The 13,669-nt window shown below is 36.5% G+C and overlaps 1 protein-coding gene and 1 long non-coding RNA gene across 2 annotated transcripts in view; both read left to right on the top strand.

The window, feature by feature from the left end:
• Positions 1-4,113, top strand: part of LOC115212065 (E3 ubiquitin-protein ligase CHIP-like) — a 99,063-nt gene extending 94,950 nt beyond the window's left edge. The window contains exon 7 of the mRNA XM_029780872.2: positions 3,562-4,113. Within this exon, the coding sequence (XP_029636732.1) occupies positions 3,562-3,687 (126 nt within the window). The 3' untranslated portion in view covers positions 3,688-4,113. The remainder of the gene's footprint in view (positions 1-3,561) is intronic.
• A 4,739-nt stretch (positions 4,114-8,852) lies between these two features.
• Positions 8,853-13,229, top strand: LOC118763372. The gene is made up of 2 exons (XR_004999118.1): positions 8,853-12,717; positions 12,917-13,229. It is a non-coding gene; the product is annotated as an uncharacterized LOC118763372 (long non-coding RNA).
• Positions 13,230-13,669: the final 440 nt, after the last annotated feature.

Genomic DNA, 13,669 nt, shown 5'->3' on the forward strand with positions numbered 1-13,669 from the left:
ATGATTCGCAGCTTTTACCCACACCATTGCATAAATGTCTCTTCTCAGTTAAATGCAATGCAGTATCATGACATGAGGCATTGTATACAGACTGTTCAGACCATCAGTAGAAAGGCAATATATATTACATGATTGGAAGATATATGTTCTTTCAGGTGTCACAGATTATTATTAGCTTACTTTGTTTTGTGTACTAAAAAGACCAAAGTAAGGCAAATTTAATTATGAGTTGAATATTTTTGAATATTTGAAGGGACTATTTATATTTGTGGGGTTTTTTGTGTCTCATTTCAATTTTTTTTTGTGTGTTTAATACTTGAATTCTGTATATATTTTACTACATGATGCTGTATCACTTGCATCATTTCCCAACTTTCCACATGAATATTACCTTTTCTTCAAGCAGATTTAACCCTTTATCATTTAAACTGGCCATATCTGGCACAAATATTCTTCCTGCTTTATGCTCCAAACTGGCCAAATCCAGCCTCTCACACCTACCTTACAATATCATTCTAAAAATAAACAATCATACCATTGAAGTGTCAAAGTTATGAGACAATGCATGATTAATTCTAAACAACCAATATTGGCATGTTTACATTCCTGTGACTTCATGATTTGGCAAAAGATACCTATAGAATAAGTACCAGACTTTACAAAAAATAATAAGTACTGGAGTTGATAAGCAGGACTAAATTATTATTCAAGGCAATGCCCCAGCATGGCCACAATTCAATGAATGAAACAAGTAAATGATAAAAGATAAGAAAGTATGTGTGTGTGTTTGGTGGTGGTGGTGGGGAAGGTCTTTTAATATTTACATTTTCTCTTTGGACATTTATAAACAATGGCCTTTTCAACAACAAAAAAGTAAAATGTGCCCCCTCCCAACATATTGAAAATATATAAATACTAAAAAAAGCACCAAAATATATGAAAAAAGCTTTGCCACAAGACACTCACAAAAGATAATATTAACATATTAAAATAAAATGGTAACTTCATTTAGCAGTAATGTCAACAAACACTCTTTATTTAGTGAGGGTGCTAACAAGTCAGGAATATTTCTGTTCTGTTTCTGTCTTTAGACGTAACTAGTACCATAAAAAAATTGGACACGGGTGTTTTTGCACAAATGAGGGCAGTATGACAAAGTTGTGTAACCAAGTAAAATGCTATTCTTCTTGAGTGTTATTAATGAACAAGAAAAACAATGTATCTGTCTTGCTAGTGGTGGCTTTCCTTGAACCAGCATAACAACAGTCACAATCAAGGTAAATTGTATGGATCTCTTTTGTATGGCTGTAGAGTATTTAAAGATGAGGCTGAAGCAAGTAAACAGGTGATGCTGGTGAGAACTGCCCTTACATTTATGACACAACAGCTCTCAAACCAGCTATACTAAGTGTAATTATTCACCTGTTTTATGCTCAAACTGATCAGATCAGGTCCTTCACACTTACCATACCATGTCTTAAACTAAACAATCACTTGAAAATTCTTAGCTACAAGATAATGCATGATTAATTCAAAATAATGTTAATAAATAAGCAGTACATTTGACAGAGTAATCTGAATGCTAAAGGGTTAAGGTATGGAAATACAAGGGTTAGGGTTGAGATGTTGGAAATGATGTGGACCCACTGTTTGTTGTCACCTTCAAGCTACAGTATGGGCACTGAGATCACAAAAGTTGTGTGGTCAGGTGGGGGTCTGAATTATATTTGTCCTCATGACCCTCAAAGACCATAAAATCATCTCAGAACTGGTTGTAGCTTTGAGTGTGGAATAAAAAGCAATGATGAGACTAGTAGTGAATGACAGGAAACCAGATTGTTATACATATAGTAGCAAAACCCTTTGAGGGCTGTTTACCTACAGGAGCAGCAAGGAAAAAAAAAGCAACAACAACAAAGTTGCTGACCGTAAATTCTAGAAAATACTTATTTTTCCTTAGCACTTTCAGTCAAAGTTCTAGACTCATTAGAGAACAGGATGCCTTCACTGTCAGAAACTGATCAGGAAGCCAAGGGGCACCTTCCTCTGGCATGGTTGGCAGTAACAAAGAAGAGTAAATTTGTCCACTATAACAACAGCAGCAAACTCCAGTCCTTAAAGAACCATGGATCACAGTTCTGGAGTTAGCAAAGGAAATCACTTTGTACCCAATTCAAGAAACCAATGACCAAGCACCTGTCTCCCTATCATAATCAGCAACATAAATCCATCATCTTGTGGTGAGCAAGACGTGATAGTAACTACAGATGATTTTTTTCAAACGGTGGCATGTAAAAGGCATCAACTGTTGGTGGCTGTTGCCAGCCTACCCTGGCACCTGTGCTGGTGGCACGTAAAAAGCACCATCTGTATGTGGCCAATGACAGCGTCGCCTTGACTGGCTTCCGTGTCGGTGGCACGTAAAAACCACCAACTGATCGTGGCCGTTGCCAGCCTCCCCTGGCACCTGTGCTGGTGGCATGTAAAAAGCACCCACCACACTCACGGAGTGGTTGGTGTTAGGAAGGGCATCCAGCTGTAGAAACACTGCCAGATCAGACTGGAGCCTGGTGCAGGCTCCTGGCTTCCCAGACCCCAGTCGAACCGTCCAACCCATGCTAGCACGGAAAACGGACATTAAACGATGATGATGATGTCAGAGAGGACATGTATGGTAAAAAGTAGAAAAAGACAAACCCAAGAATACTAAGATTAAAGAGAGAATACATCCTCAGATCAACGGGGACAATGTAGATCTAAAATTCACTGTCTTCCAAAAGAGTAATCTGCTCCTCGTTGATGCAGTAACTATACTTTGGTGCAACAGACACTGTATGGATATACAAATGAATGAACCTCAAATAAGTTTGGAATATGAGAAACTTGCTAAAGACAGACAGTGAAAAAGATTGATCTTTAATTATAATCTGTAAAAATAAAAACTTCTTAAGGACATGGGTTGTTTACCACCTATAATTTGTTAGCCAGTTAGTACCATCAGGATTAGTTTTTCTTCAGATGTTTCTCTGTGGCAAAGTATCTTACCTTGATTTGATGTTTGCAATTAGAGATAACCTATAAATAAAAAGTTGCCCATAATTGACAAACACGTGGTGCAAGCCCTATCAGTGTGCCTGTTGTGCTTTTCTGTCTCAAACCTGATACTTGTTTACAGCTACCACACAATATCAAGACAGGGAAACACAAACACACACGTACATATAAATATGGCTACATGGTTAAAAAACTTACTTGCCAACCACATGATTTCTTGTTCAGTCCCACTGTGTGGCACCTTGGACAAGTGTGTTCTACTATAACCTGAAACCACCAAATCCTTGTGGGTGGATTTGGTTGATGGAAACTGATGCTATATTTCTAAAAATTGTTATTGTAACATCAGCAGGCCATCAGCTGATGTGTCACATTTGACAGTTTTTTTACTATTTTTGTCATGAAACAAAAGCTTGTCTCCTACCAGAATTTACTTTTTTATTTCATGTTTTTGTTTTTATTTTTTACATTTATGTATACATATTTTTCTCTTTTTTTGTTTTACAGAGAGTTGGGCATTTTGATCCAGTGACTCGGACATTCCTTACTGAGGAGAATTTGATCCCCAACCTGGCAATGAAAGAAGTAATCGATGCCTTTTTGGAGGAGAATCCGTGGGGTGAAGATTATTAAAGCTTTCGCTAGACAGTCATGTGACTGTCAACTGTGATGATGGCATCGGTGGTCAGTTGGTCAGTTTGTGAAGCTTGTGAAGTTGGTCAGCTTGGTGAAGGTGTCAGAAGTAGTAGTGATGATGTTGTTCTTGGTTGCAGACAACCCCTACTTCATGCACACACGTGCACACACAATCTGTTGCTGCAAAAAATGTACTCTGTGTACACATGCACTCATGCATGTGCACATCCTTATCTCCTGCAGCACTACACACATGCAAATAACCACACTTTAAGCACAGGGTTGTTATAATAAAAGAAACATATTTATACATGGATACAGACCACATACATGTGCACTGTTAGTGGCTTGGACCATACAGACTGACAAACAGCATATATATATATATATATATATAATATATATATATATATATTATATATATATATATGTATATATATATATATATGTATATATATATATATATGTATATATATATATATATATGTATATATATATATATGTATATATATATATGTATATATATATATATATGTATATATATATATATGTATATATATATATATATATATATATATATATATATATATATATATATGTAATATATATATATATAGTATATATATATATATATACACATACACACACACACACAAACAACACTACTAACACCTCTACTGACACTCCACTTGTGCCGTACACTACCATCACAATCAATAACAACAATATCACCACTATCACCACCACCAACATCACCAATACTACTACTACTATACTAGCAACAATACCATCACCATCATCACAACCAATACCACCAGAACAGGTGAAGACAATTAGCAAGAACTTAATTGGTGCCAACTGTTAAAATATTGTAAATACAATCTGTTGTTGCAGCTGCTGCCCTTTGCTGCTGTGAGACTTCAAACCATTGAGCACGCCACTGCAGTATACCACTGCTCTCTACTGCTGCAGTCTACTCCTACTGCACTCTTGCAGTTGGGCCTTTTTTTCCCTTCTTTCTGTTATGCCATTTGTTATGTATGTGTGTGTGCATGGTACATGATTCCATGTATCTGTACGTGTGGTATACAAGTATATGATGTATATGTTTTAAGTATTTATGTGTGATGTATATTTGTGTAGAGGGATGTGTGTGATGTGATGTGATGTATATATATATATGGAATATGTATGTATGTATAATATGTGTATGTGTGTGTGTATGTATAAATATATATTAGGCAGTGAATTGGCATTGTTGTTAGAACATTGGTTAGAATACTTTGTGGCACTTGTTCTGATGCTCTGTGCTGTGAGTTCAAATCCTGCCAAGGTCAGTCTTACCTTTCAACCTTACAGGAATGATATTTAAAGTACCAGACCATGTGTTGGATCTATAGAAATTTTAAAGTATTGGGCAGGATGCCTTGTGATATCTGTTCTGTCCTGCTTTTCTGTGTTCTGAGTTCAATACCCACCTCATTTCACTGGAGAAAAAATATATACACAGCAAGAGCTAAAAATATGGACACACTCTGTCAAGTGTAATGACCAGTAGATAGAACTAGTCATTGAACAACCAATGGATATATAGTTCCCTTGGTTTGTTGCAGGATAATGTGATTTATGTGTATGTGTGCATGTGTGTGCATGTATGTGTCCCTGCATGCTTATGTATTGTGTGCATTTGTGTGTGTGTGTAGATTTTGGTTTCAGGAATAGGATGTACCTATTGCAAGGATTTTCATACAAGTCTTTAAAGCATGGATGTTGTTAGCAAAAGAATTGGATTAGATATATTGGAACAACTAAAGGAATATGAGATGATAATTGTATTATACCTGAAAAGGGTAGTTGTCATGCTGATGTAGGCCCTAGACTGAGAGTTGGTGCAAGTATATACTTGTGTATGATTCACAAACTGTGACCAACAATCCAACAAGTTGTTTTGGAAGGATGCATATAATTTCTTCCAAAACTTTGGTCTTTCTGTATATGGCACCTCTTTAGCTTGTTTCATTACAAACCCAGTAAATCCTCCTCATATTACATTTACATGCACTCTAACCACCCTAGAAACATTATCAAATAGCTCATACCCAACATCTCCCTTAAATTTCCTTACATATCTGCAAATAGACAAATTTCCACAGGCACTGCACCTTATTACAGGGAAGCACTTCTCAGAAGTGGCTACAAAGAATAAAAAGCATGTATGCAGGGCTCACATCTAGATCACAAACACACAATAGAAGCAATAGGGAAAGAAACATCACACGGTCCACACTTCCTTACAATGTCAACATAACAAAAAAATTTTAGGTCTTTATTAAAAACCACTTTCCTTTAAACCACAAATAAAACAAAATATTCAACAAAAACACTTCCTTCAGAATTACTTACTCAGACATATCAAACTTCAAATTATTTCTTGCCTCCTCCAATACCTACAAACACTGAACATGCTCACACCAAATCCTGCAATTGAAACCACACAAATTACCACCCTCTCAACAATTAACTACTTAGCTAAGAACATAGTTTGCACCAAATCATCTTCTTAAGCTTATATAGGTATGACATCCAACCCTTTTAAGTTTTAATACAACTCTCACTCTTATTCATCCAGTCACAACATCCACAGTCTAAAAACAAGATTTGTTTATGTCTGTGAGTGTGTGCATGTGTTAGGTTTTAGTACCTGTGGCACTGGAGAAAACGCTGAGTGTAAAATGCCTCAAAAATATTACATTTAGTTGAATTCTCTGTAACAATTCTGCCAATCCATTGCCTTTATATATGTGTGTGTATGTGTATCTGTGTTATGTATTTGCATATATATATATAAATATGTATTAAATATGTACACACACATATATACATATGTACATATGTATACGTCATATACATAAATATATTGAGTATAAAACTTTCTCTTATAAAATGGCCATCATGTTTTACCTGTGGCTCACACTGGAGTGTAGCCTTAATGTGAAGATAAACCCCTATGAAGATGAACACAAAAACTTAAATACACGATTGAAAACAAAATATGAACATTTTAAAGAGAAGGAAGATAACATATCATGTGTGTATATATATATACACACACACACACACACACACACACACACACATACATATATATATATGCACACACACGCATTCATTTGAATGAGGGGATAATATACAATAATAGTTATAATTTCCCCATGACATGTATTGAAATAATCATTAGATCAATAGTATTTGAAAGGATGAAAATAAACAAAAAGAGAAATTGAAATTAAATGAAATCACTGTTAAAGGCAGTGGATGTGAAAACCCGAAAGAAGTAAACATTTAATGTGTGTCCATGTGTATATACACTTGGACACACTCATACACATAGGCCCTTCTCATGATGGGCAGGAGTGAGGTAGATTGATAAGGATGGTGGTGTTGGGGATTGCATACAGTTTGGTCCAATGCTTTCCTCATTACAGTGAATATGAGAGAGTGAGTATTAAAGAGGTGAGAGCATTGGATAGATCCAATGCCATCTGCTTGCTACTCAGGCAGCATGGTACAGTGAATAGGAGAGATCCACAACTAATCTTGGTTACACAAGCAGCATAACACAGTGAACAGTTGATAAGGTTAAGTCAGGGGTTCCCAAACTTTTTCAGGCTGCTGCTCCCTTGGTACCCAGGTCATATTCCTAGTGCCCTACCCCACACTAACATAGACCACTTTCTGCATTAAATTTAAAACAACTGTATTTCACAAATATTACTTAACCTAATTAACCCATTATTTTATTATTGCCCCCTTTTGGCCTCCCCATTATTGCCCCCCCCCCACTTTCCTTCAGTACCCCCCCCCCCCAAGGGGCAGTACCACCCACTTTTTGGGAACCACTGGGTTAAGTGATAGTAAGATGAAGAGAGGTTATTAAAGGAGGTAACATCTAGATTTTAACCAGGATATATTGGGTAAACACCCAAATGCAGATATATATATATATATTGCACCTCCCAGCCTCAGCTCATTTGTGCACTGTTGTTTATGCTTGCTAACATCTCACATTCAGTGGAGCATACTCGTTTCATTTCTTTCTCCTCTTTGCAAACTACGTCAAACTTGTGTGCGATGGCTCTGTGTTTGTATGTATCTATGTATATATAAATATATATATTAGCGTGTGTGTGTTTGTATATATGTATCAATGTAAATATGTGTGTCTGTGTACATTTTTGCAAAATATATATAAAATGTATGTGTCTGTATGTGTGTGTGTCATATATATATATATATATATATATATATATATATATATATATATATATATATATTTATTATGTCTAGTGAGTCTTCACTGGTATATTTAACCCAGCATGATTTGGCACCCTCTTCTTGACGCTTGATTTTGTTCTCTTTATGTGTCAGGATGAGGGACTCTTTTCCTTTTTTTCTTTTACTTTTGTGGCAGAGGGGTTGTGGTGTGGATTTAAAAATCTTTTATGGCTTTAGGGAAGGGAGATCAGTACCCACAGCCTTAGTCTTGATTTCATGTCTAATTGCAGAACAGTATGAAGAAACCACAACCTGCTCCAAATACTTGCAACTTGATTAAAGGTACCCAAGTAGAACGTTAAGGTGGTAGTAGACTAGGTGTCGAATTTTGTTTACCACCAAGTGTACAGGTATAGTCCAAAGTAGTTTGGCATGGTTTCAGTCTACCCTGTTCTACTCGCAAGGTTTGAATATACCCGAGGGTATAGTTGAAGAAGAAAAAGATGAAGATGCCCAAAGTGCAGCACAGTAGGCATGAACTCTTGTGATTGTAAATCCTGTTGATGACACTGTATTGTGTCTGGTTCCCAAGACCACTTGAATGTCAGCAGCCCAGTCCACTTGGCTGCAGACAGGTACCACAGTACAGCAGAATTCAAAGCAGCAACAGTGTGGGAATTGAGTGGTTCGTTTGTTTCATTGCTGAGTTTAGTGGAGTGAACTACTTGCAGTGGAACTGTATCCTATCCAAAGACAAGGGTTGTCTCTTATCTACTTAATTCTATGTAAAAAGGAGTAAAGTACCAGCTCTGTGGATTTTTTTTTTTGCTACCTTTCCTACACACACACACACACACACACAACACACACACACACACATGCACACATACACACACTCGCACACTACTTTCTCTTTGTCTCTATGTGCATACACATGCACACACTCTTCAGCAGTAATTCCCCCTCCCACTCTCATTACTACCAACACCATCATTAATGTGATGTGTACATGTCCACAAAAGAGGCTGGATTCCTCCTCAAAATACACAATTTGATCTTTGCTAACCCTTGGCACATTGAATTGGCAGGCTCATTAGAGTGTCAGGAAAAATGCTTTGTGATATTTGTTCTGGCTCTTTATCTTCTGAGTTCAAATCCTGCCAAGGTCAACTTTGCCTTTCATCCCTACAGGGTCGATAAAATAAAGTACCAGTCAAGTGCTGGGGTCAATGGTATTGACTGGCCCCTGCCCTCAAAACTTCTGGCCTTGTGCCTAAATAAGAAACATTATGTTATTATCATAATAATCCCACTGGGTCAGTTTTGTCTTCCATTCTTCCTGGGTCTATTCTACAAAACGAGTACCAGTTAAATACTGAGGTTGATTGGATTGACTACATCCTCCTTCCAAAGGCCTGGCCTTGTGCCTGTGTTAGAAGTTATCATCATTATTATTATTATTGTTGTTGTTAATGTTGTGAATAAAGTGCTACAAGTTAAAAATATAAGAAAAAATCCCCCCCCCCCAAAACTTGTGGTGGTGTTTGGGAAGAGGTGCAGTTGTCGACTCCCTCCCTAAAAAAAAAAAACAACGAACATATTATTTGAAAAATACCTTAACATAGAGGTGAGTGTGTTGCAGTGGTTGATGTGGAAAGGTGCAGGGTGCTCTTGGCTCTGTTGATCAATGTGCCCTTGAGTAAGGGAGGGATAGGGAACAATACCTCCTCTCTTTCCTCCCTCATTTCTCTTTCTCTCTCTTTTCTCTTTCTCCTCTCTTTCTCTCTCTCCTCCCCCCCTCTCTCGCTTTGTAATTAATTCTAACTGACAGTGATGATGAGGAGAATGAAGACAATGATTCATGATAGTGCTGTGATAGATCATTGAGGTTTAAGTAAAAATAGTAAGTTAATAATAATAGTTATAATAATATTGTTGATAATAACTGTATTGAAGATGGAAATAATCATAATAATAATGATTTGTTTAATAATAATAATAATAATAAAGATAATAGTAACAGTGGTTTGTAGGACACAAAAGTGTTTTTCCTTTTTTAATTTGTTGATGAAACCCCCACCTTCCTGTGGAATGTCCATAAAGTTAGGGTTCTCAACCAGTGACCACTTGGCTGTAACCATCTTTTTTTTTTTTTTTCAATTTTTTCAGTTTTTCATTTTGTCAGTTCTCCACAGTTTTCTCTTCCTTGCTCCATTCTACCATCTTTCACTCTTTGCTTTTGGTTTCTCCATCGATAAACCACTAACCCTCCCAAGTATCACCTCCTCCTCCTACCTGTTCATTCTTTCTTCCTGGCTCAGCTTTACTCATCTTAGCATTGTACCCCCTCTCATTTTTTTTCTATGGTGTCACCCTGTTATCTCTTTGAACTAGACTGTAACCATTGAATCTCTTGCTTCAGTTCAGCCCACCATTATGGGCCTGTTTGATTCACAACAGGTTTGTGACAACAACAACAAAAAAATGTCCACTTATCTATTCCTCCAGCATTCAACTGACCCACCACCATTCCATGTCATAATTAAAAATGAACAAAGATAAAACTGCTTCATAATTAAAAGAAGGTGACTGGCAGCAGAACTGTTGTTGCCCCTTTTCACTTTTATCTTCTACCTTTACCCTGTCATCTCCTACTTAAACCCTCCTGCCTCATTCCATATTGCTCTGTCCCCTACCTTCATTTCTCTCTGTCTTTTCACTCCCTTCCCCAGTTTTGCTTACCCTTTCATTACTTTCTTCACACTGCTGTCATCTTCAACTCTTCTATCCATGCTGCACTCCCCAGTCCCTCCTCTGTATCTTTTTTTGGCCCCTTCTAATCACCATTAATCTGTCAGCCATATATCTCTTTAGATGCTGATATTTTTTTCTTTTACAAAACATAACTTCCATTCCAACCAGTTTATCGCTCTATCAATGTGGACTATCTTGGTTAATCAATTGTAATTATTTCTAATTACTGCACCTTATTAGAGTGGTAGCAGCTGGCAGATGTTAATTGTGGAGGGGTAGGTCTATGAGCTGTAGGTCACTGGTTCATTAATGATGACAGCACTATATTGTGTCTACATCCAAGACACTGAACTCATCTTAATGGTCCAGTTTACCTTGCTGTATGGATTTTCAGCTGGAACACTGTAAAACTGATGAATGCTTTACATGCAATGCTGAATTCTTGCAATGGGTTTTCCCATGGAGAGGCCACAGCCCCTGACAAACTGATATATGGCATAAAGACAAAACCCTTCGGTGGTGACCCATAACACCCTTTACATTATGGGATTCCATTGTTACTACTTTTTCATTTCTATTTCTGCCAACCTGTTGATCAGGACAGAGTTAGAATATCCATGACAATCCATACCCCTCTCTCCCTGTCCCTTTCTTTCCCCCTCATTTACTTTTTTTTTTTAATGTATCATGTTTTAGAATGATTGTTGTTGTTAATGTTGTTGTAACAGTTTGTTGTTTTATATATTCCAGCAATACTACATTTTCTAGTTCGGTTGCTGAGCAGATCTGGATTAGAATAAAAATAGCTAATCAAAGTATTAGTAACAGTTCACAGCATACATACATACACACACACACACACACACATGCATATATCTTTGCAATTTGCAAGCCAATCATCACTGGTGCTAGTGCCATTGAAAAAGCACCCAGTACACTCAATAAAGTGGTTGACATTAGGAGGGGCATCTAGCCATAGAAACCATGGCATAGTCCTCCAACTTGTCAAACACTGTAAAATAGTCCGCTCCATGCTAGCATGGAAGCCAGACATTAAATGATGGTGAGGAGGATGGGGATGATATAGCTCTAAAATTATAGTTTAGAGTATTAAATTTTGGGTGGAACTTTACCATTCACTCAGTATTCTACGTATTGTCATACAGTGGTCAGACATATTAAGGGATGTGGAATTTTACTCACTTTAAGGTAGTAACGGACTCTGTAGACACTTTGTTAATTTATGCAATACTCAAAGAAGAGTTTTTGAGAATAATTTGACTGTAATTATATTGAGCTGGTGAAGCAAATGCAGAGAAACTCATAAAATATTCATATGGTCTCTATTGTAACCCTTTAACTTTCAGATCATTCTGTCAAGTGCAATCTTTATTCACATCATTTTGAATTTATCAGCCATTATCTGACAACTTAAAGATTTTGATAATGTGATTGTTTATTTTTAGAATGGTTAGGTGTGACAGGCTTGATTTGGCTGAATTTAGCGTAAACCAGTTAGAATATTTGGGTTGGATGTGGCCATTTTAAATGCTAAAGGACTAGGTTTTAGAAGAATTGCGGAAGGAGATTTAGCTGTTGTATTTAATATATCAGTCAGACAATAAAAAAAAAGACTTCTTGTTGATTCAAATGGCACTCGTAAATGATTTATTGGCTCCGGTATTGAGTTGTTATAGTTCTGAGTAAAGAGCAGTTCAGTTACTTCCTCTAGCTTTATGGAAGCTTCTTGATTGGTTTGTGTGTGTGGTACAGCCTTGTTCAGCTGTGTTTAGGTTGTGACCAATGGTTTGGTGAGGTATTAGACGATGGAGAGTCAGAAGTTGTATTCTGTCACCACTGCTACTTTTGTTGCTGTTACCATGTAAAAAAGGAAAGCCTAATATCAGCCTGCATTAGTCAGATATGTACAGTTGTGGTAATGCTTGTATATTCGGGTTGTATGTGCGTATGTTTATACACACATACATGTATGTGTGTGTGTGTAGTGACTTATATGTACATATGTAGACGTATATATATATATATATATATATATATATATATATATATATATATATATATGTGTGTGTGTGTATACATATATGTGTGTGGTGTATACATATATATGTGTGTGGTGTATACATATATATGTATTTGTGCACAAATTTACATGTGTGTGTGTGTATGTGTGTGTAAGATGTGTATATGAGTGTATATATTTATATGTATGTGCATGTGTGTATGAATGTGTATCTCTTTCCTATCAAGTGTTAAACTCCACTAATTTATGACAATGGTTAGGGGTTTGTCCTAATTTTAAATGTTTATAGTATAAAAATATACTCAAATAGATTACAAAGCGGAAAGGTAGTGATGAACATTTTATTCTCAATGTATTCTGACTCCACTTTGGTAGGGCATGTTTGATATATGAACTTTCTTTAACTTCATAATGAACATTCCAAATTTTGAACTGGCTTTCATCTGAGAACTTTACAAAAAAAAAAAAAGTCCCCTCCTCTCCAAACTGACCATTATGACTGCACACAAATTTGAGCAACAAGCTAAATGGATGAGTTTATACAGCTTTGGCACGAACAGCTGGTTTGTTTTAGGTTGTCAGTCAAGAATCTCCTTTGATGAGAATGGAACTGTAACCCAATGAGCTGCTGTATTTTGGATCATTGGACAAATTCTGCTGTTGTACTGTTGTAGATTTCAAATGCTTCATAGGATTTTAAACTTTTCTTTTAACTTTGGATTTTTTTTTATTACAGTAAGGGGTTGTTTGTCTTTGCACAATAAGTGGCTGAGAAATCGTGGAGTAGATGGCAATCTGTCTTTGTTGAACAAGAAAGAAATGGATTATATAGAATATATTATTGTTGTACAGAGCAGGCCAAGCCAATAGCTAAAACCTAACCACAATATGAATAAAGAGACATAAGAT

The sequence above is a fragment of the Octopus sinensis genome, linkage group LG5 (genome assembly GCF_006345805.1).
Source record: "Octopus sinensis linkage group LG5, ASM634580v1, whole genome shotgun sequence".
In the NCBI taxonomy this organism is placed as follows: domain Eukaryota; kingdom Metazoa; phylum Mollusca; class Cephalopoda; order Octopoda; family Octopodidae; genus Octopus; species Octopus sinensis.